Genomic DNA, 26,525 nt, shown 5'->3' with positions numbered 1-26,525 from the left:
CATCGAATACCTAAACCAAACAAGGTTTTTGTTGATAACCTTGGATGGATAATCAAAGTTATCAAGAATAACCCCCGAACCAAACACACCCTAAATGTGATCTGACTGCTCTTAGATACGACAACCAATCGAACTGTCGAAGAGAAGTCGTTCGGTTTGCTAGCTAAACATACTAAGAGCCTCTTAATCCAACGGCCCCACATTTCTTCTTATTATTTTGTATTGCAGTTGTCAGATAATCAAAAGAATATTTCTTATGCCAGCTGTATAACAAAAGTTTCTGTGTCGAGATTACGGGTTCATTTTGAGAAAAGTATCATAGCATCTTTATAGTTTGTCCTTTTGTGAAAACGTTTTGAGATTTATGCATAGACAAATAGTAACATTATAAAAAGGATCTCTATCTATAGGCACAGATACGCAATGCTACACAATTTTACACACTTATAACTACTATTCATTCTATTATTCATAGCCTTCAACTGGATCACTAACTTGAGTTTTAGAATGCCTGTGCCAGGATCGATCCCTGACCTAATTACTGATGTTTCTTTTAACATCTAGATTTGTTTAGAGTTATTTTTTCTAACTAGGAGTCTTTCCTAGTCAACATAAGAATCATTTGACCAATGTATTATCTTTTCCCCTTCCAGACAACATCACTAAAAAATTAACTGCCAATTTGGTTGGCATGAAACCCAATCTAGACTCCTATAACTCTCATGTTCTTCCCCATTCGTGTTGATCTAAATTCTTTCCAAGTTCTAAGCATGTTCAATCACAATTCCACAACAACTGACGACTGATGACGACCCTGGCTGCAGGCCAACAATCGATCGAGCTAAAATAAAAGAGAGTCAACTCAATAATTCATAAAGAATCTTTGCATCAAAAGGGTGAGTTGGTCGGTCAACGCCGCCTACCACAACTCGTAGGTTTCCCACTCCAAGTGGCACTTGCGCACCTACCGCCATTGATTTTGACGTGGTGCTGACAAGCTCGAAGTCAATGGTCAACGACACTAGATTCTACTATATAAATCTAATAATTAATGAGCCTGATTCAAGAGGCCAGCTGGTTGAGGAATACAATGGGAAGGAGGAGCAAGGATGGAGTGCCAAGAGGCTATGTGCCAATGATGGTTGGCAAAGGTGTGGAGGAGAGGTTTCTGGTGCACACCAAGCTCTTCAAGCACCCAATTTTCACGGGGCTGCTAGAGATGGCTGAGCGAGATCAGTTTGGGTTCGCACAGCCAGGAGTTCTTCACATCCCGTGCGATGTCGAGCAGTTTAGATCGGTGGTCAATGCAACTGTCAGTGTGCCAAGATTAAATTGTAGTATTTTATTATCATTATCGTAGAGAGGAATATTAATTAGGAAAAATTTATACTTGTGAAATTGAGTGCAATAAGTAAAAGTTGTAGAAATATATGTGCACACTTTAAAATCGATTAATCATAAAAATTGATGACCTTCTTATTTCATTCGTTTATGTAAAATATACATTATGCACACTCTAAACTCCATCTCCAAGCAATTTTAAAATTTGGCAACTTGGGCCAATATGAATCTTGGGCTGATAATTTTACAAATGAATACTTAAAAATAAATATAATTACATTTAAAATTAATTTTCATATAACAAACTAAGATTAATAATAAAAATCACTAATTTATATTTGGAACCAAACCAAATTGACAATTTTATTTAGTAGTACAATTAAGTTATTTAATTTATTTGTATTGATTGACTTTAAATATAGCGCTCTGTTTTTTTTTGAAAAAAAAAATCAAAATAAAAAAAGGCCCTTCTTCAATATTTTTTATCTCAAAAATACCCCTTGGCCTAGCACTACTATAAAATCAAAACTACCCCTTGGTCTAGCACTGCTATAAAATCTACCTGATAACTTCTACAATATATTTAGGACAAGTTTAGAGTTTAAGATTTATGATTTTTATCGTATAGAAACTATCCAATAGCTATTGCAAAGTATAGAAACTACCGAGTAGCTACTATAACATATTTATGATGAGTTTAAGATTTAAAATTTAAGATATCTAAATATTATTATATTAAAATATTATTTATCAACTTAATTAAATTATGTGAACTTACTCTAAACCCTAAACTCATCTCCTAAATATGTTGTAGTAACTACTAAGAAACCTCCACATGTTGTAACAATTACTCATTATCCTCTATATAATATAAATTTTAAATCTTAAACTCATCTTAAATATGTTGAGCAACTATTCATTGCTGTTATATGTCGTAACAACTAGTTTCTATACATTATACCAATTACGGGCTACAACAACATTAGATCACAGATATATTTTTAAGATAAAATCATTCAAAAGGTGACCATTTATTTTTTTTATTTTTTAAAGCATCCATTTGACATTTCTGAGGCCTCATGTTTTTTCCCATCAATTATCCACCCTTCCTCACCAAATGTGATATATTTTTTTAATTATTTATTTTTAAAGGGAAAAACACAAGTGAATATGCCAAGGACAGATCATAAACTTGTAATCCTTTCCTATTATTTAATTAGGAATAATATAATTTAAACAAAAATGAACTATCCATAGTGATGATGTTGCTTGAGCAAATGAGAGTCTAAAAGCTTACCTAACTAAAGTCTAACGAAAGCCTATCTAATTTGAAATCTAAAAAGCAAGAGAAATCTTGTTTTGCTTGTGGAATAAAAACAATCAAACCCCATTCAATTTTATTATTCCACATGATCTTATCAATTATACAAATTACCATGGTAATTTCAACCTTATTGACTCATCGTGATTCATTGAACGTGATGGAAAAGATAATAAACAACTCCCACACTTGATTGTCGATTAGGCATTCATCATTAGTCTTTTGATGACTTTTTTTAACAATACTTTTGTTGAATATATATTTTTTTTAATAAGGAGACATGTATCATTTTGATATTTGTAATTAATTTCCTTCTTTATTCAAAAGGATAATAAACAAATAATATTTTTTAGAATTATATTTTATAAATACATATTAGAAGTCAAAAAAGGTAAGCTCATAAATGAGAGGAGACAATTTTAAAAATAAATTAATAAATTCTTTGAATTGAATAAATTTGTACAACTTGGTACTTTCTTTCCACATCGCATGGCATTTTCACGGTCCCCAAACTTTGACAATCCAAAACATAATTTAATATTTTCAACAGCCACCATTTTAGAGGTATTCAATTAATATTAAATTTTAAAGAGTTTTATAACAAGGATAAATTCCATTAAAATTATGAGTATACAAATCACAAAAACCCCCTTTTATTATGGAAATATTAAAAAGATATCCATCCTGATTATTAAATTATCACTATGATTAATCGGATAAGTAAGAATTAGATATTAAAGTATCAAAAAAAAAAAACCGCCTGTGGAAATGAACTTGGATTATTTGGGCGATTCCTCATATTTTAAGAGTATTTTTAGTAAATAATAAATTATGCGGTGGTATTTGAGATTTTGCCAAATTAAAAAGTCGGAGCCAGAGGAAACGAAGCGTCATATGTCTTAACTTTATTTTTTTTGGCACTACAGGTCGTTTACGTCAGTGCCACCGCCTAGTTGCTTCTTTTCCGTTCTTATCTTCGAATCCCAAAGTCCGCTCTTCATCAATAATTTCAAGCGAGTGGAATCGTTCACCGGAGGGAATCAATCTTCTTCATCGCAGCTCTCATTGATTCTAATCATGGCGGTGCACAAATCCCATGCTTCCTGGCTCAGGAATGCAGGCTTGGTATTCTCCTGCATCCTCAGTTTGCTGCTCTTTCTGTCACCGGAGAGAGCTAAAGCTCAAGCTCCGGCTCCTCAACCTCAATCTCAAGCTAGGGCTGATCCAGTTGAAGGTGAAGCTCTTTTTTTTTTTTCTTTTTGGGTTCTGTCTGCTTGACGGATCTTAACATTAGGAGTTGCTTTGGATCAGATGGAATCTGGTTGCTTTGTCTTAGTTTAGGAGGTTCCATTCGGTAATGCAGAACCCAACAAGTAGCTAGAATAAGTCTCTCTCTGCGAATCTTGTCTCTTTGCTACAGTGAGTCGCAACGTTAGGCTTAAAGACGAGTCGAACGCATCATTTGCCCTAACTGTGATCTAGCATTCCGCTACTACTTCGAGACGACAACACGTCGCTCTTGGTCAATGGAATCGGGCGATGCGAGGAGTTAGGACGCTATCGGCAGAGATCATCCGCTTTCCATGGTCAAATTAAAGAATGGGAGAGGATGAAACACGGTGGTTTGACTGAACACATGCTGAATTCAAGTTGATTAATCGTTAAGCTTGGATCCTCGTCATTCAGTTTACGTCTTTCTTTGGAGCAAGTTCGTCAGTCATATTTCTCGTTGGTGTATTATGGTTAATCAGACATAGTTGATTATTACAGTTCTGTTAGTTTTACTTGAGTATGCTAAAAAGAGTTAATGTTAATTACTTGGGGTAGGATTGATGTGATCTTGCCCACAATTTCAACAATTATTGATTGATTCTGAATCTTATTTGCTCTAGTATCCTTCTGTGTTGTCAAGATGAATATGCACAACTAATTTGTGACATCAGTTAAAATAAATAAGTTGAGTTGACCATAACTAACTTGAATTATTGGAATTGCATGTAGCTCTGGCGTTGAACACGATCTTTAGAAGATGGGGTTTGAAGGCACAGTCAACATGGAATATTAGTGGTGAACTATGCAATGGTGTGGCTATTGATTCAACCATATTGGATGGCGATATCTTCAATCCTGGAATCAAATGTGACTGCAGTTACAACAATGGCACCATCTGCCATATTGATCAGTTGTATGGATTATGGAAATATAAATCTCATTCTGTTTCCTATTTTAGTTTTCTTCCTAGTTGCAAAACATCATCTGTGTGACTGTTTTAGGTAGCTTGTAATGGTCCTAAAATTTTGCATATAACTTATTTCACACATATGATATATCCTTACAGATATACTTGTTTCATATTTCCACATGCCAACCAATATTAGATCAGATAATGACTAGAATTAAGTGCGTAAAACATGGCTCTTATTATCAAATTATTTTTTGTTTTGAATATGATGGATACTCACTGATGACATTATGCATATTCAAGTACACATTCAACAATTTTTTCTTAATCCAATCTAGGTACATTCCTTTCAAATAAAGAAACATAAAATCAATATAAAAATACCTATCAATTATCATGATTAGAACTGTGCTCTGTGTGCTGACAATCTAATCACTGAAAGTTGGCGGATTCATTGGGATCATTCTCTTCTGTTTAACACAGTGTATGTCTAATGCATTAATGTAGTTTGAGACCTAATTTAGCTTGTAGGGAGCAACTTTTGCTGTCACTCCAATAATCGCTTCTATGAGACGTGCATGACTAGTGTTTGAATCATTAAAAAAAACACTTTTTGCAATACTAAATTTGTCTATGAAGATTTGACGGTCAGGATTAATTTCGAAGGGCAAATTGCATTGCTCAAGTTATGTATCTGTTATTGGCTATTGTACCTTGATAAAATACCAACTAAAGTGAACCTATTTAGAAATGGGTTACAAATTTCAATAACGTGATCCACTTTTGTAACAGGACAAGGGATCACAATTATGGCTTATATTTGGTGCGATCACATAGCAAATGCTGCCTATTACTACCCTTTTCTATCTCCTCATCCTATGCAATGAGTGCTAGCGAGTATCCCGTGTTGGCCCCGGGACGGGTTGGCGGGGGCACTGGGGCGAGCGCAGTCGCTTTTTGCCAACTTGAGTGTTAGCGAGTGTCAATCACCAAACCTCTTCACTAAATTTGCTTGTATAGTCATTTTGAGACATGTCAGTTTGTTATTATATTTGATCCTCTTAGATCCGGTAGCAAATCCTCTATAACATGTGGTATAACATTTCCTATAATATTGACAATTGCTTGCTAGCTGTATCAAATTTAATAATTGCAACTTCTCGACGCCCAGCCCCATGTTTATGAATTTTTCACACGGTCCACACTCATAAAAACGCTCACCAATTGCATCGGATTCGGGCTAGAATCTGGCCACAATTGACTGCGATCCCTCCTTGGGTTCACATGCCTATCCAGGTTGTAGTTTGGGTCGGGGCAGGTGGCTGGAGGCCGCCGGCGGTGGGCGGGCGGCCGGGCAACCGGGCTGCTGGCTGCCGAGAAGTTGCAATTTTTAAATTTGATACAGCTGGCAAACAATTGTCAATGTTATAGGAAATGTTATACCAAATGTTAAGAGGATTTGCGCCCCTCATATCCCTCTATCATGTGCCACTTGTTTAGCCATCTGCAGTGATCTTTTACTAGGGTGAAGGTAGTTATTGTGTGTTCTTAGGTAAGTTATTTCCTCTCTTCTTATAGGGGCTTATTGAGCAACCTCTGCCTTTATCATTAAACCCTTCTGAAATGATATGTTTTTTCATCAGTCATGTTGGTAAAATGAAGATTCTCTCATTTAACAAAGGGACCTCATACACATACACTTTTATTGTTCATATTAGTAAAGGAATACTAGTTTTTTTTTTTTTTCGTTCCCTTGTAGATGTATGATTTATTTATATTTTCTGCATCATGTTTCTTTCAGGAGGATATTTAACTTGGATGTGGTTGGAACCATCCCTGAAGAGCTGCAAGATCTACCCTATCTCTGGAATCTGTAACTTACTCTTTCTCATGTACAAGACTGTAGTTTAAAGTCACTTCTTCAATTTAAATGAATATTAAATTAAACTTGACTAAGCAACATTTGAACTAGGTTTTTAAAGTATCCTTGTATGGTTAAGTGTCTCACTTATATCGTATTATTTGCAACTACAGTTTGGCCACTCATGCTCTCACATTTCAAATCTGTAGAACTAAAGGCTTCTTTTTTCCTGCAGAAATTTTTGGAAAAATTACCTGACTGGTTCTGTGCCTGCATTTTTTGGGAACTTCACCAGGATGCAATACCTGTGAGACCATTTCAATAGAACAATGGGTCTATTTTCGTTATTGTTGTCATCTAATTAGTTCATATGATCGTCATCAGAAGTGTAGGGAATAATGCATTGTCAGGGCCAATACCAAAGGAACTTGGCAACCTTCAGCGACTTATCTCTCTGTAAGATGTTCTACATCAAACAATTTTGAAATAATTCGCAAGCAATATGAAAGACATGATTGATTACTGCTATACTAGCCATAAAATCACCTTCTGTCATGTTTCCTAAACAAAAAGGGAATGGACTCTTGCAGGGGTTTATCAAATAATAACTTCAGTGGTTCCATCCCTCCAGAGTTTGGGAATTTGACCAGCATACAAAGACTGTAAGTTTTTTTGCCTCTTATTATTCTGGATGGTTAATACATACTGGACTAATTCTTTGTAACGCAATGATGTACAGATATGTGGATAGTTCTGGACTTAGAGGTGAGCTACCACCAACACTGTCCAATCTGAAAACCTTGTCAACGTTGTAAGTTCTATTAAGATTACCTTTCATTATGTAAGTATATATAATATATTAATTTAAAAATAATATGGAATGCCATTTTGGTTGCAGTTGGGCTTCAAACTGTAATTTCATGGGCAAAGTTCCTGATTTCATTGGGGAATGGAGAAACCTAACCGTCTTGTAATATTCAATACTAGAGTTTTTATTCAGTAATCACTCATACTTTTGTTGTTTAATTTTTTACCATGAATTATTGTTTTTCAGAATGAACATGTTAATTTTCCTTAGTATAACAAGATCATGCTATTGAAAGATGTGTAAAACAGGTCTCTGTCCCATTGTTCTTAGCATTCAGGCTGTAATATAAATCCATCCATTTGTTATGAGCACTCAAGAAAATATACAATAGTTATCTAAAATATATTTTTCTGTCTTGCACACCATCAATTGAGATACAATCTCGTGAGACCATCAATTGTCACATGGACTTCGCTCACTTTGCTCAAGGGGGTATTGGAGCTAGGTTGGTTACAATAATTGCCAACTTTGCTTACAACAATTCTACAAGCTGATCTATTAATAAATTTTCATTTCAAGTTATTTATGGATATCAGCTTGTCTGATTTGATTTATTCTAAGTTTGTCCAGAGTTATGTTAAGTGGATTTGTGAGGTACATGTCAATGTTGCATGAGAAATTTTACCACATGAAAATTATGATGTATATGTTGATACACCATATAATGTAAAAGAGACAATATAGAAGATTATATTCTTATACACATGCTAAGCATTTTCTTAAAAATTCATGCTTCTTTGTAGGGCTCTTTTGTATGAAATATAGAAAAAGTTTGTTTTAATGTATATTCTCTTGACCTGCAAATTGAATAAAAAACTAGTCTTATTTCAAGATTAAGGATTTGTTACTTCGCTAAGGAACAGTCAAACCTCCTTAGTTTATTGACTTTCTCACAAGTGCACTCCTTTAGTTGGGTGCATGCATTGTCTTATACAACATTGTTAACCCTAAAAATTGAGAAGGTCCCGTGATTTAATCCGAGTTAAAAATTATGACATCTCAAAGCTTACAATCAAAATTGTCCCAAAACTCCAGGCTCTGCTATTTTGCATTACGGATCCCCCAACATCAGGAAGCCCTTGAAATAAACTTGTACAACTCAGTCTATTGTGGTGTTTAAATTTATAGCTTCAAAGAAAATTGAAGAAGAAACAAAATGACTCTATAACCTCTTGAAGGATCGTTGGATGAAACTTGCTAGTACTTATAATAGACTGTGATAGCTAAACAACTAGGGAACTACACAACTAGTAAGTCTTAGCACATTCATAGGAGATATAATACCATTAAGTAGGGATCTTAGTGAATAATTTCCATCGATTATGTAAACTTGAAGAGAATCTTATAGATTTGCTAATTAAAAGTTTGCATAAAGAATATACTATCTGTGTGAGGGAGTAAGTCCAAAACCCAACTGATGAATCAAGTAGTGATAGCACAACCATGCTAATTTGAATCAAGTAGCGACAACTAAGATATAAGATTCGGGACACCTACGAGTAATTACTCAAATGCATTCTTTTTGACACTTAAGGTGTGACTTGCAAATGGGAAGAATATGCATCATCTAATCAGAAGTGTAGGTTGACTAAACTTTGGATTAATTAGGCTCTAGCTCATGTTTGAAAGCTAATAACACATCCAAAGAGTGAAGGCAAGCACCTATGTTATTATCATTTCAAGGTAAAAGGTGTTTGGTTACCTATATGATAAAAGAAGAATGAGCTAATTGCTCTTAAGGAATCATGATGCAAATGTCAAGTATCAAATTTTTGGGGATATATGTGGTTCACCTATATAAATATAGGACTGTAGTTGCAAATATTTAAGGTTAAATCTTAAACATTCATGACACATGGTTATTGTAATATGGAATTGTATTTTATATATATGATATTGAGGATTATCTTTTGTGTAAGTTGTGTTCTACTTGCAATTTCATTTAACTTTAAGAAGATTTAATTAAGCATTAATTCAAGTAATAAGACGTCTATTTATGTGAATCACATACAAGCTTGTCCAATGCCCCAAAACTTGAATTTAAAAATTAATTTTTTTTTTATAATGATCGGAGCCTTGACGCAATGCTGCCGTGTGACTTGGAGGTCATGGGTCCGAGTCACGGAAATAACCTTTTGCAAAGTAGGGTAAGGTTGCGTACAATAAACCCTTCTCTAAGACCTACATTGGCGGGAGCTTCGTGCACGGGCTGTCCTATTTTTTTTTTTGATAATGATGGGAAATTGTTAGAGTTTTTTAAAAAATGTTCTTTGAAAGAGTTTCCAAAATCATGAAGAAAGAAGAAGTGATATCATGGAAGTTCATATGGAACTTTAGTCTCACATTTGACTTTGGAGGGAAATGAGTACTTAAAATAAGGTATACCCATAAAGTATTCCCTTAGATAAATGGGATTTGGTGGAGGCACCATGTGCAAAACACAACAGTGTTGGTGATTATGTGTAATGCCTATGAGCAATATAAGTACTCTCGCAAATACTGGAATTGTTGTGGGCTGACACAAGCACATGCAACAAACAGAGCTTACACAGTGCATTGCAGCACTTTGTTAGTGCACTTTGCCACATGATGCTTATCCCACCTAGGTCACAACATGGGATGGCTGGTCCTCCAATGGATTACCCATGCGCCAATCGTCTAATTTCCAGATTGGTGCAATCTTGAGACCAAATAGGTCTAGTAAACCAATGTGTTAAATTGGTGCAAATTGAATATTTCTAATGATTCAAGGCCTCAAGGGTGATAATCAATCCTCGATGGGTGCAGTCCAACAAGCACAACCTAGCTAAGGGGTGTGTACTGGTCCACCTGTTGGTAGGCTCTCCTCAGCAGTGCAAGTAGAAAAAGTGCAACAACCTCATCATATTCTAGAGGAAATTCATAGGATCTCAATAACATATCATTGGTGAGAAAGCAACCACACATTTCAAGATATGTGGGTGCCTTTGTGTGTGTGCGCGTGTTCATGGTCATGTTTGAGTGTGTGCGTGTGGGCAGAGAACATCCTGAAATCATGGACATTTAGCCTAGGGAAGAAAATCAACAATACGTACATAACTTGAATCATTTGTTCTAAGCAACTATGTACATGCCATACACTGTATGTTCCACTGTGCCTTGAAGGTTAAAACACAGCAGTATACGTGATCACTTTTTCATTGATAGTTTGAGTACTAACTTTTATTTTTCTTATAGGCGGCTTCAAGGCAACTCCTTTGAAGGCCCAATTCCTGCAAGTTTTTCTAGCCTCAACCAACTTACTGAACTGTAAGTTATTTTATGCAAATTGAAAATGAGATTCAATTGTACCTTGAATGTGTATAATTTTTTAGAACATGACAATTTCTCTGTGCAGTCTTCTAGCTCTCTTTCTCATTTTCCAGTGAAGTTTCAGATGCACACAAAAGCATCAATATAGTTAGGATTCTTAACTATATATTCTCAATTGATTGACAAAATATTGATTTTTCTGGTACAGAAGAATAGGGGATATCATAAATGGGAGCTCCTCTTTAGAATTTATACGTGACATGACATCTCTCAGCACTTTGTAAGATACTCTACTCAGCTTGTTTTTTGTTTAACAAAATATTTTCTCCAGCACATTAAATGGTAAGTTATTATTTTGCTCACAGAGTGTTAAGAAACTGCAAGATTTCTGATGCTATTCCGTCAAACTTTTCACACTATACAAGTTTACAGCAACTGTAAGCCCATCTGTGTGATGTTCAGGGCCGTGTTTCATTTAGTTCTGCTTTAGCATTACAATTTATTCCCATTTTGGTAATGACATTTTTATCCATTATTTGTGTCTGCAGGGATTTGAGTTTTAACAATATAACAGGGGAAGTTCCTCAGTCCCTCTTCAGTTTGAGTTCACTTGCCTACGTGTGAGAAAATCTTGATTCAACCATTAAGTTGATTAAACATACTGACTTGGTTAGAATTGATTTACTTTAACTTGTGATTCTATTTTTTTACTTCTCTTCCATCAGTTTTCTTGGCAATAACAGCCTATCTGGTAACCTACCAGCTCAAAAGAGCAATGCACTGATGAATATGTATGATCCTTCTCATTTTGTATAAATTATTGAAATTGATTAGCCTTTTTACATGATTCTTATCAATGGGCTTTGTTTTTTTGTTTTTTTTTGTAGAGATCTTTCATACAATCAATTATCAGGAACCTTTCCCTCTTGGGTTAGCCAACGAAATCTGCAGCTGTATGTTGAAACATAGGAATCTCCTTTATATGAAAATTTTCTCATACATCCATTTCAGTATTACTGTTGGGTTAGTTACTAAAGATATCCACTTTCAAGGCTTTCACAAATGTGTCCTCGATCTTTCAATTTTAAGAACCAACTGTATCGTATTTGATTTACTTTTCATGAACTTTAAAAATTGTTGACACTGTGTCTCAAATATCGTAAAGCTGACTAAATCATTTTCCATGTCATCATAATCTCAAACAAGATAACTAAACCCTGAATTTTACTTCCCTAATATTTCTCTTTTTTCCTTTTTTTTTCCCTTTTGTTTTTTAAAGATGATTTTCTCTAAGATCAGGTAGGCCAAAATATTATTTTAATTTTTAAGCATGGGTTAGATTTGTTAAATCCTTGAAAGTACATGATATTATTTAGTAGCTAGCCCAAGCTTATCAAATTTAGCATCTGTAGAACTTTTAGTTTAACCATATTCTTTTCCCAATAATTGCAAGTCTTTCTAACTTTTTTTTTTCTCTGTTCCCTTTTCTCTTGGCAATGATTCTCCTTAGAAACTTGGTGTCAAACAACTTTGTAATTGATGATTCCAACAGCAGGTTTGTTCCCTTCACTACTACATCACAAAATTTTGTTCTGATTTTTGTTTACTTTCTCTAGTTGACTCTGTTTTTGTTCGTTTACTAACATTCGGACAATATGCTATGCAGCATATTACCTTCAGGGTTAAGATGTCTTCAACGAGATTTCCCATGCTATCGTGGTTCTCCAAACTGTGAGAAACTATTCCCTATTTACTGAGATTATGTGTGAAAACAAGCGTATTGAAACATTGTTTATTGATTCAGCCTGATTATTAATTCTATTTCAGATTATTCCTTTGCAATAAAATGTGGAGGCAGCAATCCTGTTACAGCTTCTGATGGTACAGTATACGAGAAGGATAATGCAAGTCTCTCAAGTGCATCATACTTCGTGACAGATCTAATTAGATGGGCTGTCAGCAATGTTGGAAGCTTTACAGATGCTTCTAATAGTAATTATATAATTACTATTAATTCTAACTTCCAGGGTACTCTAGATCCAGAATTGTTTTACACTGCTAGACTATCTCCATCTTCACTGAGATATTACGGTTTTGGTCTTGAGAACGGAAATTACACCATAAAACTCCAATTTTCTGAGTTTGCTATCCTTGATACACCTTCTTGGAGAAGTGCTGGTAATAGGATGTTTGATATTTATATTCAGGTACTAATTCTGTAACTAAACTTGTATTTATCTATTCTAGCGAATAGTTCTTGATATTCATGAAAATTAAGAAAATAACCAAAACATGAAAGTGCATAATAAAATAAGTTTGATAGTTATGACATACATTTTGTGGGCTGACATGAAGTAGAAAATATATTTTCCAATTTTAAGTTTACTTCGTTTCCAAAACCCACATTTCTCTTAGCATTGAAATTTCAGTAAATTCAGGAAATCAAACAACTTGCAGAAATGAGAATACTTTTTCTGTTCGTTCTTTCTCTTTCATGCTGTAAGCAATTAGTTGTCACGATATAGAATCACATAACCATTGTAATTTACATTGAGATATTGATTCTAGCTATTCCTTCCTGTTTATCTTTGCTGTCATAGGGTGTTCAAAAAGAGAGAGATTTTGATATAAAAAGGGTAGCTGGTGGGAGATCAACACAAGCTGTTGTCAAGGAATATGTTGCTCCAGTCACCAACAATTTTCTTGAAATCCATTTCTTTTGGGCTGGAAAGGGTACTTGCTGTACACCATTTAATGGATATTACGGCCCATCTATCTCAGCTATCAGTGTATCACCTAATGGTAGTTATTTTGGCAGACATACAAATTTTTACTCTCTTAATTGATATGTCAACTCTTAACATTAAAAATTACTCTACAGATTTCAATCCTACTGTATCAAACCAACCACTTGGCATAAATTCAAAAAAAGATCCTAAAGGTTTGATTGCCGGTGTTTCCACTGCTGCCACTGTTTTAGGATTGTTTGTTATATATGTGACTTTTATCTTGATACAAAGAAAGAAAAGGTTAAACAAACAAAATTCAGGTATCTGTTTTCTGTAAAGTTGTTACCTCAGATAACCATGTGATGTTTAGTTCGTATTTTTAAGACTTATATCTGGACCTCCTATGCAGTATTGACAGGACTAGATGTGAAACCTTACACATTTAGTTATGCTGAACTGAGGGCTGCAACTGAAGATTTCAATCCTGCCAATGTACTGGGAGAAGGAGGATATGGCCAAGTGTTTAAGGTAATGTTACTGTTTTAATGCTAAGTTATTATTTTACCAATTACAGCAAATAGTTTGAAACTAATTTACTAACATGTAGGGCATACTGAATGATGGGAGAACAGTGGCTGTTAAGCAACTCTCTACTACATCCAACCAAGGAAAGGGCCAGTTCTTGACAGAGATTGCAACTATATCTGCTGTGCAACACCGGAACCTTGTGAGATTGCATGGCTGCTGTGTTGATGAAGACAAGCGAATTCTGGTGTATGAATACCTAGAAAACGGGAGTCTCGACCATGCAATATTTGGTATGTTGGCTATATCGTTGGTTTGGAGCTATATGTTTAGCATTGCGTTTGCCAATAGTGAAATTCCATAACAATGCTAAACTGTTGTAGGATTCTTTGCTATCAAGAAAATGGGTACATGGTTGAAGCATATGTAGAGGATTGGATAACCCGATTTTTATTTTTATTTGTGTGTGTGTGTATGGTGGGGTGGGGGTAGGGGAGGGTTCATCCAACTGAAGTAAACCAAAAACAACACACATGATATAACGTGGATCGATATTACTCATTTCTACTCATGATCCGTCATGTTTGGTGTGACACTCTTAAATATGACTCCTTGAAATGAGGCAATGGGGCAAACTGAGAACATTCTCTGGAATTCTGCTGCAGCAAATCTAGTCACTGAGCTACTCAATCAATCCTCACTCGATCCTAGGCACCTTCTAGGTTGATCTACGAATCTGCCCTCAACCCTAGGCACCTCCTATGTCAATCTGGGAACACCTTTGGTAATAGGCACCTCGTAACCAACCCGAGCACTGGGTGTCAAGCTGAAATTGTTCTCGACCCTAGGTATTTCCTAGGTTGATCTAGGCAAACATTGTCGCTAAAGACTCCTAAGGAATGATACAAGGAACTACCAATATTTCTAGATACCCTCTAGAAACAATCTCCCTCTCAAATGGCTCTCAAATGATATATAATAAAGTACAAAAGAATATCTAACTTCTTCTGTCTCACCCTATAGATAAAGATCTAACTATTGGCGAGAACAACGTACCAAAAAGAGCTTTTGATGAGAGGTTAATATTTAGATTTGCACCTTTAAGTTTTTTGTTTGGCCTTGGCACTTAATATGATTATTGATAGGACCCCGTGTCCTATCTCCCAGGAAAATAAGGAAAAGGATGAAAGAAAGGGGGGATCAGATGATCACTTTGAGGAGATTAACCTCCAATAACAAAGTAATTTGATTATTTAATTTAATTTCTTTATTATTTGTCTCTAAATGATTACATAATGACTATATAGCCATACAAAAATGTCAAATCAATATAAAAATTATTAACAAATCTAATAATCAATTCTAATATTTTTGAAAGGGTAAATAATAATAAATCTAATGACCTAATCTAAATTATAATATTTAGAAAGAAGAAATTAATAACAAATCTATAGCTTATTCTAAAGGATAATATTTTAAAGGGGTTATTTGAATATGTCTATTTGGGGATCGTATCAATTGTATGAGACTTTAGAGCAGATTTCATGAGAGATGTGGTGTTGAAACCAATTAAAAAAAAGGTAGATTTGTTACCTTAACGACTCCCTAGTGCTGGCCTCATGGATATAGAGGGAGGTAAATGTAGGTCGTATAGGTTAACCTAACAAAAACTTAGGTTAATTTAACTTAAACAATTTTGATCGTTGAATGCCAACATTCAAATCTAAGTCGACTTATAAAAGTCTTTAAGTTGATTACCAAAAGGATAGATTGACATAATTTACATTTTATAAATTGGCTCTCCCGTATTTTATCACCTTAGGTCAACTCATAAAAAGTCTAGATTGACCTAAGGTTTTCTAGGAGGGCCTACTATAAATCTTGAGTCAACCTACCTTCGGAAGGAACTTTCAGAATATGCTTACCTAGGGTGTCAAACTGCATAGGTTGACCTATCTCCATATTTGAGGTTTGGCTGCTGGAAACTAACATATAGGTCGACCTAATAAACCTAGGTCTTACTTTTATCCCAAGGGTTAAGCTCTTGGAATAAAGCTACCTAACACTTTCTAAGTTGGCTTTCATCTTGATATTTCTTTTGTTCAAGCCCAAATGAATGGAACTTGATCCAAAGACACTATTAAGTCAATTAGTAATAGAGATTAAGCTCTCTAGATAGTAACCCCTACCAAGTACTAAACTTATGTTACAAATATCTAGTTGAAAAAAGTAAAAAATGATTATAAACTTGAATCTTTTGTAATATTCAAGTTTGACATCTTTCACTGAGATAGAATCTTCACATAGCTTTAAGCTCTTTCAGTTCTGCACATCAATCAAGCTTTCTCATAAAGCATGTGGGCATGAAATTGATTAAATAAACATGCGTATAAGTTCAATAGTAAACCGTCATTCCAAATTGTTGAGACACTAACTACAAAGGAGGAATCAATTTTCCAACAGTAGATTCATGTCGCTACTTTGATGTGCAGGGAAGAAGAATTTACTCCTTGGTTGGCCAAAGCGTTTTGACATATTATTAGGTGTAGCAAAAGGCCTCACCTATCTACACGAGGAGTCAAGATTAAGAATTGTGCATAGAGACGTCAAAGCTAGTAATATTCTACTTGATGCTGATCTTGACCCCAAAATCTCAGATTTCGGTCTGGCTAAGCTCTATGATGACAAGATGACTCACATGAATACAAGGGTCGCTGGTACAATGTAAGAACTATTTTTCTGTAGCATTTCATTTTTTTTTTTTTTTTTTTGCTGATGATCAATATTTATCATTCAAGTGGCTACCTGGCACCGGAGTATGCACTGAGAGGACATCTAACAGAGAAAGCTGATGTGTTTGCATTTGGAGTGGTGGCTTTGGAGGTTCTTAGTGGAAGGCCTAACTCTGATGATAGTCTTGGTCACGAGACAGTTTATCTTCTTGACTGGGTATGTCTTGTTATGTTACTCATAAAATCATAGATTTTTTTTTTAATAAAAGATGAACCAGATTTCTAGCTAGTCTGAAACAAATTCTAAATTTTTGATCCATATATAGTTGAATCAAGATTATTATCAGAGAAAAATTAATACTAATTCCTTTATTGTTTAGGTTTGGAACTTGCTCGAGAACAATAACAAATTGGCGATGTTGGACGAGAAGCTGGAGTCATTTGATGAGGAAGAGGTCAACCGGGTTATTGGAGTAGCTCTGCTTTGCACCCAGGCATCACCATCTTGTCGGCCAACAATGTCAAGGGTGGTGGGCATGTTGGCAGGAGATGTGGAAATTCCCTATGTCCCTGAAAGGCCAACTTATCTGCTTCTATGGCAATATAGGGATGTCACCAGCAGCTTTGCGTTCGATGACACTACTGATGCTTCAATCGTAAGGCGAGCAAATAACCAACCGAGTCCTCCACGTGGTTGGAGCAAAGGGGAGAGTGTGGAAACTGGACCATTTTCTTCGCAGTCAATTGAAAGCGATATCACTGCCGAGGGAAGATGAATTTTGCTTACCAGTGTTTAAAATCATTACAAGGATTTGGCCAGCACCATCACCACTCAGCTAAGTCTTCGATTCATACATTTATTCAAATGAGAGTTGAATAACCTTATCGGAGATTTCATAACAATTTACAGAAACTTGTATTTGTCTATAGATAATGCATATCCACTATCGGATTGCCCGTGTAACTAAAATTTCTCCATTTTCAAGTTCTGATATGATAAATCATAAATGTTGAGCAACATCATTCCTTTTGGTACAGAGCAAGGTTCCAAATGTTTGGTTGTTTCTTTTGTAGATTGGTTGTAGATTGTTAGATCATTTTCCATCTTAGTTACCTACAAAATAAAGGACATTCAATAGATTGATCCCCATATGCGCTGCACTCCTTATAAGAGTCTTTATAACTGTTTTGATTAAAATTATTATATGAATATACGTTAGTCAAAATTTAAAAATAAAAGTGTAATATTAGTCTAGGTGATTTAAGGAGGATAATACATGTGTTATTTTTTTTTTATTTTTTTTTTACAATTGAGGTAATTTATATGAATTTGATGGTTCTAGAATAGCATAATTATAAACAGATGATGACTTTAAAAGCTTTAAGAACATAATAAAAATGTCATTTTTAATGTGCCTAAAATAAAAATAATAATAATTCTCTACTTAAAATGACTCAATAGATTCTAAAACGACATTCTTTTATAATTATTTTCAATAATTGGATCCACGTAAAAGTTTTGTGATACATGGATTTAAACTTATCCTAAATTAAAAATGAAACCATAAAATTCAGCACGAACTGTTGCCTCCAAAATATAAAATTTTAAATTTTGATTGATTTTCTTTTCTATTTTTTAAAAAAATGTGTCGAGATGATGTGAACTCAGATATTTTCATATTCGCCTCATTCACATTGTGATCCCACAAAGACAAACGAGAAGCAGAACTAATGCTCATTTTTTATTTATTCAAACTTTGTGTTCATCTTGAAAGCTGTGTTACGGCGAACTAATGCCGAGCATTTATTTCCTTCCGTACGTGTTTTTTTTTTCAATTTCAGGCCCGTTGACTACTCCAAAGTCAATTTTAGTGATGTCACATCACACATCTTGAAACTATTTACAAATTTGACTTTTTTTATGATGCAGGTGATTACGTGTCTCTCATAATTCGTCTCTAAATTATACGAAGAGAAATACAAATACATTATGAGATTAATTTACAACCGATCGTGAAATAATTAGGAGGTGGAAGATATAAATAACACACGATTCAAAAAATTAAGAGTTGAAATTTAGGCAAAGTGTGTTTTTCTTACTTGATTGCAGGCCCGCTGGGGCCTGAACTCAAAATACATGAAATACTCCTTTCATACTTGATATTTTTCCCATGCCTTTTGGGTGGCTCCAAAGTTTGCCTCACTACCACACAGAGACAACGAAATGTCTAGAAAGAAATAGCCATCATAGTTTGACAGTTCACCTAACAGTGGAGCCCCTACAGTTACCACTTTCAATAATAATACAAAAAAAGAAAAAAGTTGATTTTACTAAGTAAATTTTTAAAATATCTGGTATCTACATTTTATGCATTATAATGGGAACTTGCAGGTTTTTATTCATTAATCCCACTCAATTTAAAAATAAGAAGAAGAAAATTTGTTTCCCTACACCAGCTCGCTTTGACCATGCATGCGCACGTAGCTGAAAACTCAATTAACAATTGCAACGAATCTTTCACGAAGCTGCCTCAGTTGCGTTACATCTCCAAGTCGCAATCTCACTTCACACACACACACACATAGATATGAAAGATAATGTTTTCTCTGCTAGTTTCTAAGGTCTTTAAGAAAAACTGGATTTTTTTTTTTTTAAATCTAGTACTTTATAGATATGTCTGCTATCGAGCTGACACTTTGTACCAGTAATTGATGGCTTGGCCGAGAGCTTTGTTGGTGTTCTTCTTCATCCTTGCTTTGCCTTTGCTCCTCTTGCAAGGGAGAGTTGCAGCACAGGCAAATACTACGACAGACCCAGCCGAGGGTATGTGCAGATGCAAAAGTTCTTATTTTGCACAAGTTGCAGTTTCCATCCGGTCGAGTTTCGGTTGGGTTTAATAAAATTTAATAACGTATCCAAATAGTGCTTTTTATTTCTTATAAAATATTTTCTCGGAAACCTGCAATATGAAGAAATCGATCTGGGATTGGGCTCAGCGCCGTACGAGTGATGTGGATCATATAGCAGTCTTTGTTGTTATTACTATTTTGTTTTTGTTTTTGTTTTTTAATGAGGATGATTAACTTTATGCAAATGGATTGTAGTTTTGGCACTGAACACGATCCTGGCGAGATGGGGTTTGAGAGCATCATCAGCCTGGAACTTCAGTGGCGACCCATGCACGGGCGCAGCCATCGATGAGACCAACATCCTCAGTCGCGATTTCAACCCAGGAATCAAATGCGTCTGCACTTACAACAACAGCCGCACCTGCCATATCACTCAGCTGTGCGACACTGCAATCTTTCTTGGCACTGTCTTCGTTTGGTTCTTTTAGTTTCCTGCATCTGTCCATAGTTTCAGTCTTCCTTTACAATCCGATAGAAGTGATTGAGAAGTTTGTGTTGAAGTGGATAATCAGTCAAATAAACTCTGCAAATTTGTGCTTTTGCAGGAAGGTTTATGCGACCCATACTGTGGTTGGGCCTTTCCCCCAAGAACTACAGAACCTGCCCTATCTCTTTGATCTGTAAGAAACTATTTTCTTGTTTTGAAATTGTATAGTTTAATCGTCAGACACTCCAGACTCTCAAAAAAAAAAAAAATTCAATGGTTTCTGAATTTAAATGAATTCTAAGCAATTTCTTTGTAGAACCTTTAAGTTTCATTATCATAGTGCCAGATGCATAGAGAGTAGATGGATTCAGCTTTGGCTACCAAAGGCAAGCCATGTTTCTGATACATTTACAAAATCTCTTGATGCTCCTATTTTCTTGGACACATTTTAAAATAACATGTATAGTTTGTGAAATCATGGGCAAGAATCTGACATTACAGTGATGAGAAGAAACTGAGCACCATAAGGAGTGATAGTAACAAGATGAGCTCTACTTTTGCAGGAATTTAGCACAAAACTACCTGACAGGAACTCTGCCTGCATTCATAGGAGACTTCACTGACATGCAATACTTGTAAGACTCTTTTGCACCTCAAGCATTGTTTTCCATCATCTCTGTATTTAATATGTTTCCAAAACCAATAGAAGTGTCGGCACCAATGCCTTATCGGGGCAAGTACCACCAGAACTTGGCAACCTTCGGAGACTCATCTCATTGTAAGCATTTCTTTTAAGTCTTTGCCTAATATGATGGTTCTTAAGAAATTGGAATATCTTGATTGGTCTATTTCAGAATATCTGACAACACAGGAAAATGTCTCTTGCAGGAGTATTGCAACAAATAACTTCAGTGGTTCAGTACCGCCTGAGTTGGGGAATCTCACAAACTTACAACAACTGTTAGATTTGATTAAACCTTCAACCTGATTATTTCTTTTACCCACCATTGCCAATAGACTGCAGCAATCTCACGTGTTCTTTCTTCTGAATGCTGAGAGGCAGGTACTTACGTAGTTCTGGACTTAGCGGTGAGCTACCACAAAGTCTATCCAATCTCAGAAGCTTGAGGACAATGTAAGTTTCTTGAAAGGACCAGTTTAGATATTTGCACATATTCATAGCTGTTGCAAATAGTAATGTAATTGCAACACGATTATTATTTCAGGTGGGCTACAGACAATAATTTCATTGGAAGAATACCTGATTACATTGGAACATGGACAAACCTAACAAGCTTGTAAGATTTAGTAAATAATTCTAGAATTCTCTTCATCTGCTTAAACATTTGCTTTCATTGACATTTGTATCTTAGGAAAGATACCTACAAGCATAACCTTCAATGTAGTCTTAAAAATATGATAAGCCATGTTCATTGTAACTATTTAGAGCCGTCTACATGTTAATTTTCTACTCATATGACAGAAGGCTCCAAGGCAACTCGTTTCAGGGTCCAATTCCTTCAAGCTTTGCTAGCCAAACTCAATTGACTGATTTGTGAGTGTTCATTTTCTGGTTCATTTAGAACTAAAGGATTTGCCCTACACCAATAAGGGATCAAGTTCGTGAAGATTTATTAGCTATATATATATTGTCTCATTAGCAAACTAGTAAATTTGCTGGTGCAGGAGAATAGGAGATATCATAAATGGGAGCTCTTCATTGGATTTCATTGCTAATATGACATCTCTGAGCACCTTGTAAGATCCTGGACACAATTGACTTTACTCTTCTGTCTTATGAAATAACATCTTATGGTTTAATATTTTTCTCTTTGATAGGGTACTAAGGAACTGCAAGATTTCTGATTCAATTCCCTTGAACTTTGAGAAATATAATACATTAACACTATTGTAAGATTTTGAGTCAACCCATTCAGCGTTTTTGTTCATCTATTCCTGTGCAATGTTTTAATATTTCTTCCATTATTTGTTTGTACAGAGATCTGAGCTTTAACAACATAACAGGCCAAGTTCCTCAGTCCCTCTTCAATTTGAGTTCACTTGCTTTCCTGTGAGAAAAAATTTCATTTTAACTCCAAAATTTATATCAAGATACCAATTTGGTTAAATTTGAAGTGTTTTAACTCACTTTAATTTTTCTTTTATCAGATTTCTTGGCAACAATAGCCTCTTTGGTTCCTTACCTCTGCAAAAGAGCAATGAACTAATGAACATGTATCATGCCTCTATGTGTTTTTATGCAAATTGGCTTAATTCTTCCATTTCTTTTAACTATTCATTCGATTCCATTCTTTTACATGGTCCTGACAAAGTATGCCGCTTTGTTTCTTTGCAGAGATTTGTCATACAATCAATTATCAGGAAGATTTCCATCTTGGGTTAGCCAAGGAAACTTGCACTTGTATGTTGAAAGATTGATTTGTGATGTTCAGTAAAAATAGCAACACTAATTTTAGCAAATATTATCAAATTAATCTTGTGCATAACTTACATAGTCTAAGTCTAATATCTAGGTGTGGACTTTATCACCTTAACAATTTCTGTCCTAATCGATAATTGACTAACTAGAAAGCACCATTTCCTTCCTGTTTCCTTAAAGCTCAATGCTGATTTTTGTCCAGGAATTTGGTAGCAAACAATTTTGTGATCGATGACTCCAACAGCAGGTGATAAAGACACTTTGTTTCATGTCTCTAGCTCTCTCTGAAAGATTTTTTTTCTCTTAGCACTGAGCATTCTGCCATTGTTTGTTGTGCAGCAACTTGCCTTCAGGGCTAAACTGTCTCCAGCGCACTTTTCCATGCTATCGTGGTTTTCCAATCTGTGCGAAGTTATTCAATCTTAATGTTCCAAAGAAACTGATTAAATATTTCTATATCTCACCTAATCATAATCTTTCACTTCAGATTCATCCTTTGCGATTAACTGCGGTGGCAGTAGAGCAATAAGTGCTTCTGATAACACTTTGTATGAGGTTGATGATGCAAATCTCACAACTGCATCATACTTTGTGACTGATACAACCAGATGGGGGCTTAGCAGCGTTGGCCGCTTTATGGACTCACCTGCTCCTGCTTATATGACAAATAGCCAATCTCAATTTGAGAATACTCTAGACTCGGAATTGTTTCAAACTGCGAGGTTGTCTCCATCCTCACTGAGATACTATGGTCTTGGTCTTGAGAATGGAAACTACACTGTTAGGCTCCAGTTCGCGGAGACTGCTTTCCCTGACACACCAACTTTTGAAAGCGTGGGTAGAAGAGTGTTTGATATTTATATTCAGGTATGCAAACCACAATTCCAACTCATATAGTCTAACAAACAGGTTGATGTCCGTGGAAAACCAAAACAAAAGAAAGAAAAGAACTGAACATTGACAAGAAATAATATCATGCCTGCATCAGACAATAATAACATCTCCTCGATATGTGATGTGCAAATCATACCTTTTTGATGCAACATTAATCATATCTTACTTCCTAACTAAAATGAAAGATTGCCAGTTTAATAAAAATTTCAGTTTACTTAAATGAGTTGCTTAGTCTGTACTTTCCTGTCTATCGTGCATTAACTCTGAGAAACATTTAAGCACTGTAATTTGCATGAGGCAGAACTAAGTTAATCTTCTCCTGTTTACATATTCTGTTATAGAATGATCTAAAAGAGAGAGACTTTGATATAAGAAAGTTGGCTGGTGGCAGATCCTTAGTAGCTGTATCTAAGGAGTTCACAGTTTCAGTATCAGATAATTTCCTCGAAATCCATTTCTTTTGGGCTGGCAAGGGCACCTGCTGTCAACCAACACAAGGATATTATGGACCATTGATTTCAGCTATAAGTGTATCTCCCGGTAGTAACTTGCACAATTTGGCTAGTTTTCTTTTCTTTAAAACTCCTGACATGTTAGTGTTACTATGCAGACTTCGATCCTAGCGTATCAAATAGATTGCCAAGTTCAAAGAAAAATCGTGCAGGTTTGATTGTGGGTGTTTCAGTTGGAGTTGCGGTTTTAGTATTGTTGGCTATATGTGGAATTATTTTGTTGAGACAAAGAGGAAGAAGGTTAAGTGAAGAAGAAGAAGAAGAAGAAGGTAATAGCTGTTCGCAAGTCTACTGCCATGGATCACCTTGTTTTAGTTAATTGATTGATCCAACTCTTTTGTGCCTTCAGTATTAACAGGACTGGATGTGAAACCTTTCACCTTTAGTTATGTTGAACTAAGGAATGCAACTGAAGACTTCAGTTCCTCTAACATATTGGGGGAAGGAGGGTTCGGCCCGGTGTTTAAGGTTATTTGTTTTGGATTTACTATGGGAACCTGACCTCTGTATTCAAAATATCTACTTTATTTGTAAGGGACATTAGTTTTTCGTCAGTGGCCTTTCTGCTAAGTTATCTTGATTGAAACAAATACTCTATCATGTAGGGAGAACTTCAAGATGGAAGAACAATTGCTGTCAAGCAACTCGCAGCGACATCTCATCAAGGAAAGGCGCAGTTCTTGACCGAGATTGCAACTATATCTGCAGTGCAGCATCGAAATCTTATAAAGTTGTATGGCTGCTGTGTTGAGGAAGACAAGAGGATTCTGGTTTATGAGTACTCAGAGAACAAGAGTCTAGACCAAGCAATTTTCGGTATATTAAGCAAAAGGCATTCATATAATACTGTGCATTGCTCCAGTTATCAAACTTTGCATGAAGCAACTAGTTAAGAATTAGAACAATATTGAACATTCACAAGTCTTACAATTCTTAAACTCCTGGGAATCAAGATTAGAAAATGCTCATGGAATTTGCAGCTCAATGTTAAAGCATCAGATTTTAATACAACCCGCAATTTTAATCTCTTTAACCATTCATGGCTTGCAGGGAAAAGCAGTTTGCATCTTGATTGGCCAAAACGCTTTGATATATTGCTTGGTATAGCAAGAGGTCTAGCCTACCTTCACGAGGAGTCAAGAGTGCGTATCGTGCATAGAGATGTGAAGGCTAGTAATATCCTACTTGATGCTGATCTCAACCCGAAAATCTCAGACTTTGGTTTGGCCAAGCTCTATGATGACAAGATGACTCACATTAACACAAGGGTTGCTGGTACCATGTAAGAATTACCACTTTCCTTTCTCCTTTGAGTGTTTTTCTCTAGCAAATGTTCTCATTAGAGACATCTTTCTGCTAACTTGTGTGTTGTTGTGTTATTATTTCAGTGGATATCTAGCACCAGAGTATGCTATGAGAGGGCATCTAACTGAGAAAGCTGATGTCTTTGCGTACGGAGTGCTGGCTTTGGAGATACTCAGCGGAAGGCCTAACTCTGACCCAACCCTTGAGAAGGACAAGGTTTATCTTCTAGGATGGGTATGCTGACAGACCCTCTTAGAGTGTATCATTACAAACTATTAATTCATTTAAATATCTCAGGCTTGGAATCTACATGATGATAAGCGGGAACTGGACATTGCTGATCCAGAGCTACCAACATTCAATGAGATAGAGGTCCATCGGGTCATCGGAATAGCTCTTCTTTGCACCCAAGCATCGCCTTTGCATCGGCCACCAATGTCAAGGGTTGTGGCCATGCTAGTAGGGGATACTGAAGTAGTAGATGTCACCTCGAGGCCCAGTTACTTGACTGATTGGCAATTCATGGATGGAACCAGCAGCTTCACTGCCAACTACTTTGGTCCTTCAACCCAAAGATCCGAAAACAGTGAAGTTAGTTTCACATCTAATGCAAATACACTGGTTGACACCGAAAGCCAGCCTTTGACCCCACAATTGTCTGCAAACACTGGCATTTAGGAGGGAAGATGATTCTTCGTTTCCGGGGAAGTATATGTACTGTCTAAGAGTTTGGTAATGTGAGTGCCATGAGCCATTGCCATCAGTAGTTAGTTTGTGTCTGAATATTTGCTAAGAAACATCTGAATTCTGTAAAGATAGTTTGTGATATCATGTTTGCTAAATAGATGTTTTCAGTGTCAGGTTCCACACAATTTGGTGTATGTTGCTGCTTCCAAAAGTAAATCTAGAAATATATTTCTTAATTGGTTTATTAGCTAACTATGCTTAATAATACACCATTATATTATATATTATAGTAAAAGATGATTACGTTCATTCTAGCTCATCCTCAGGTTATGTGAAGGGAGGTATTTATTGGATCAGTTTATAGCCTACCGCCAAGTGACTAGGGGTGGAAAGAGTTTTTCTCTGAAGACGTGCCGATTGGGAATTGATCTCAGCTTCATTATAATAAATCCGTCATCCTGTAACCAATTAGGCACTCCATGAGAATAATAATAGACCAT

General features: G+C 35.6%; 1 protein-coding gene across 1 annotated transcript; it reads left to right on the top strand.

Annotated features, from left to right (window-relative positions):
* The first annotated feature begins 3,574 nt into the window (after positions 1-3,574).
* LOC122048450 lies at positions 3,575-26,192 on the top strand. The gene is made up of 47 exons (XM_042610015.1): positions 3,575-3,896; positions 4,664-4,847; positions 6,646-6,717; positions 6,941-7,012; positions 7,090-7,161; positions 7,296-7,367; positions 7,445-7,516; positions 7,604-7,675; positions 10,790-10,861; positions 11,073-11,144; positions 11,230-11,301; positions 11,413-11,484; positions 11,590-11,655; positions 11,752-11,817; positions 12,375-12,419; positions 12,531-12,595; positions 12,692-13,071; positions 13,465-13,666; positions 13,746-13,913; positions 14,003-14,121; positions 14,201-14,411; positions 16,611-16,842; positions 16,917-17,067; positions 17,231-17,621; positions 19,956-20,139; positions 20,306-20,380; positions 20,751-20,822; positions 20,894-20,965; positions 21,076-21,147; positions 21,251-21,322; positions 21,414-21,485; positions 21,671-21,742; positions 21,874-21,945; positions 22,027-22,098; positions 22,187-22,258; positions 22,357-22,422; positions 22,544-22,609; positions 22,830-22,874; positions 22,967-23,031; positions 23,115-23,494; positions 23,863-24,061; positions 24,132-24,302; positions 24,383-24,501; positions 24,639-24,849; positions 25,084-25,315; positions 25,422-25,572; positions 25,636-26,192. Exons 1-47 carry the CDS (start codon positions 3,740-3,742, stop codon positions 26,014-26,016), a joined length of 6,150 nt encoding a protein of 2,049 aa, XP_042465949.1. The 5' UTR covers positions 3,575-3,739; the 3' UTR covers positions 26,017-26,192.
* Positions 26,193-26,525: the final 333 nt, after the last annotated feature.

This window comes from Zingiber officinale, chromosome 2B (assembly GCF_018446385.1).
Source record: "Zingiber officinale cultivar Zhangliang chromosome 2B, Zo_v1.1, whole genome shotgun sequence".
Classification (NCBI taxonomy): Eukaryota; Viridiplantae; Streptophyta; class Magnoliopsida; order Zingiberales; family Zingiberaceae; genus Zingiber; species Zingiber officinale.
Note: the sequence above shows the minus strand (reverse complement) of the source record. Positions and strands in the feature narration are given on the sequence as shown.

What these genes read in the sequence shown, in the direction of transcription:
- LOC122048450 (XM_042610015.1), top strand. Translation starts at nt 3,740, where the DNA reads ATGGCGGTGCACAAATCCCATGCTTCCTGGCTCAGGAATGCAGGCTTG. An exon ending in ATTGATGATTCCAACAGCAG is followed by an intron (nt 12,420 to 12,530) that starts GTTTGTTCCCTT and finishes TATGCTATGCAG; the next exon opens with CATATTACCTTCAGGGTTAA. An exon ending in TATCAGTGTATCACCTAATG is followed by an intron (nt 13,667 to 13,745) that starts GTAGTTATTTTG and finishes ATTACTCTACAG; the next exon opens with ATTTCAATCCTACTGTATCA.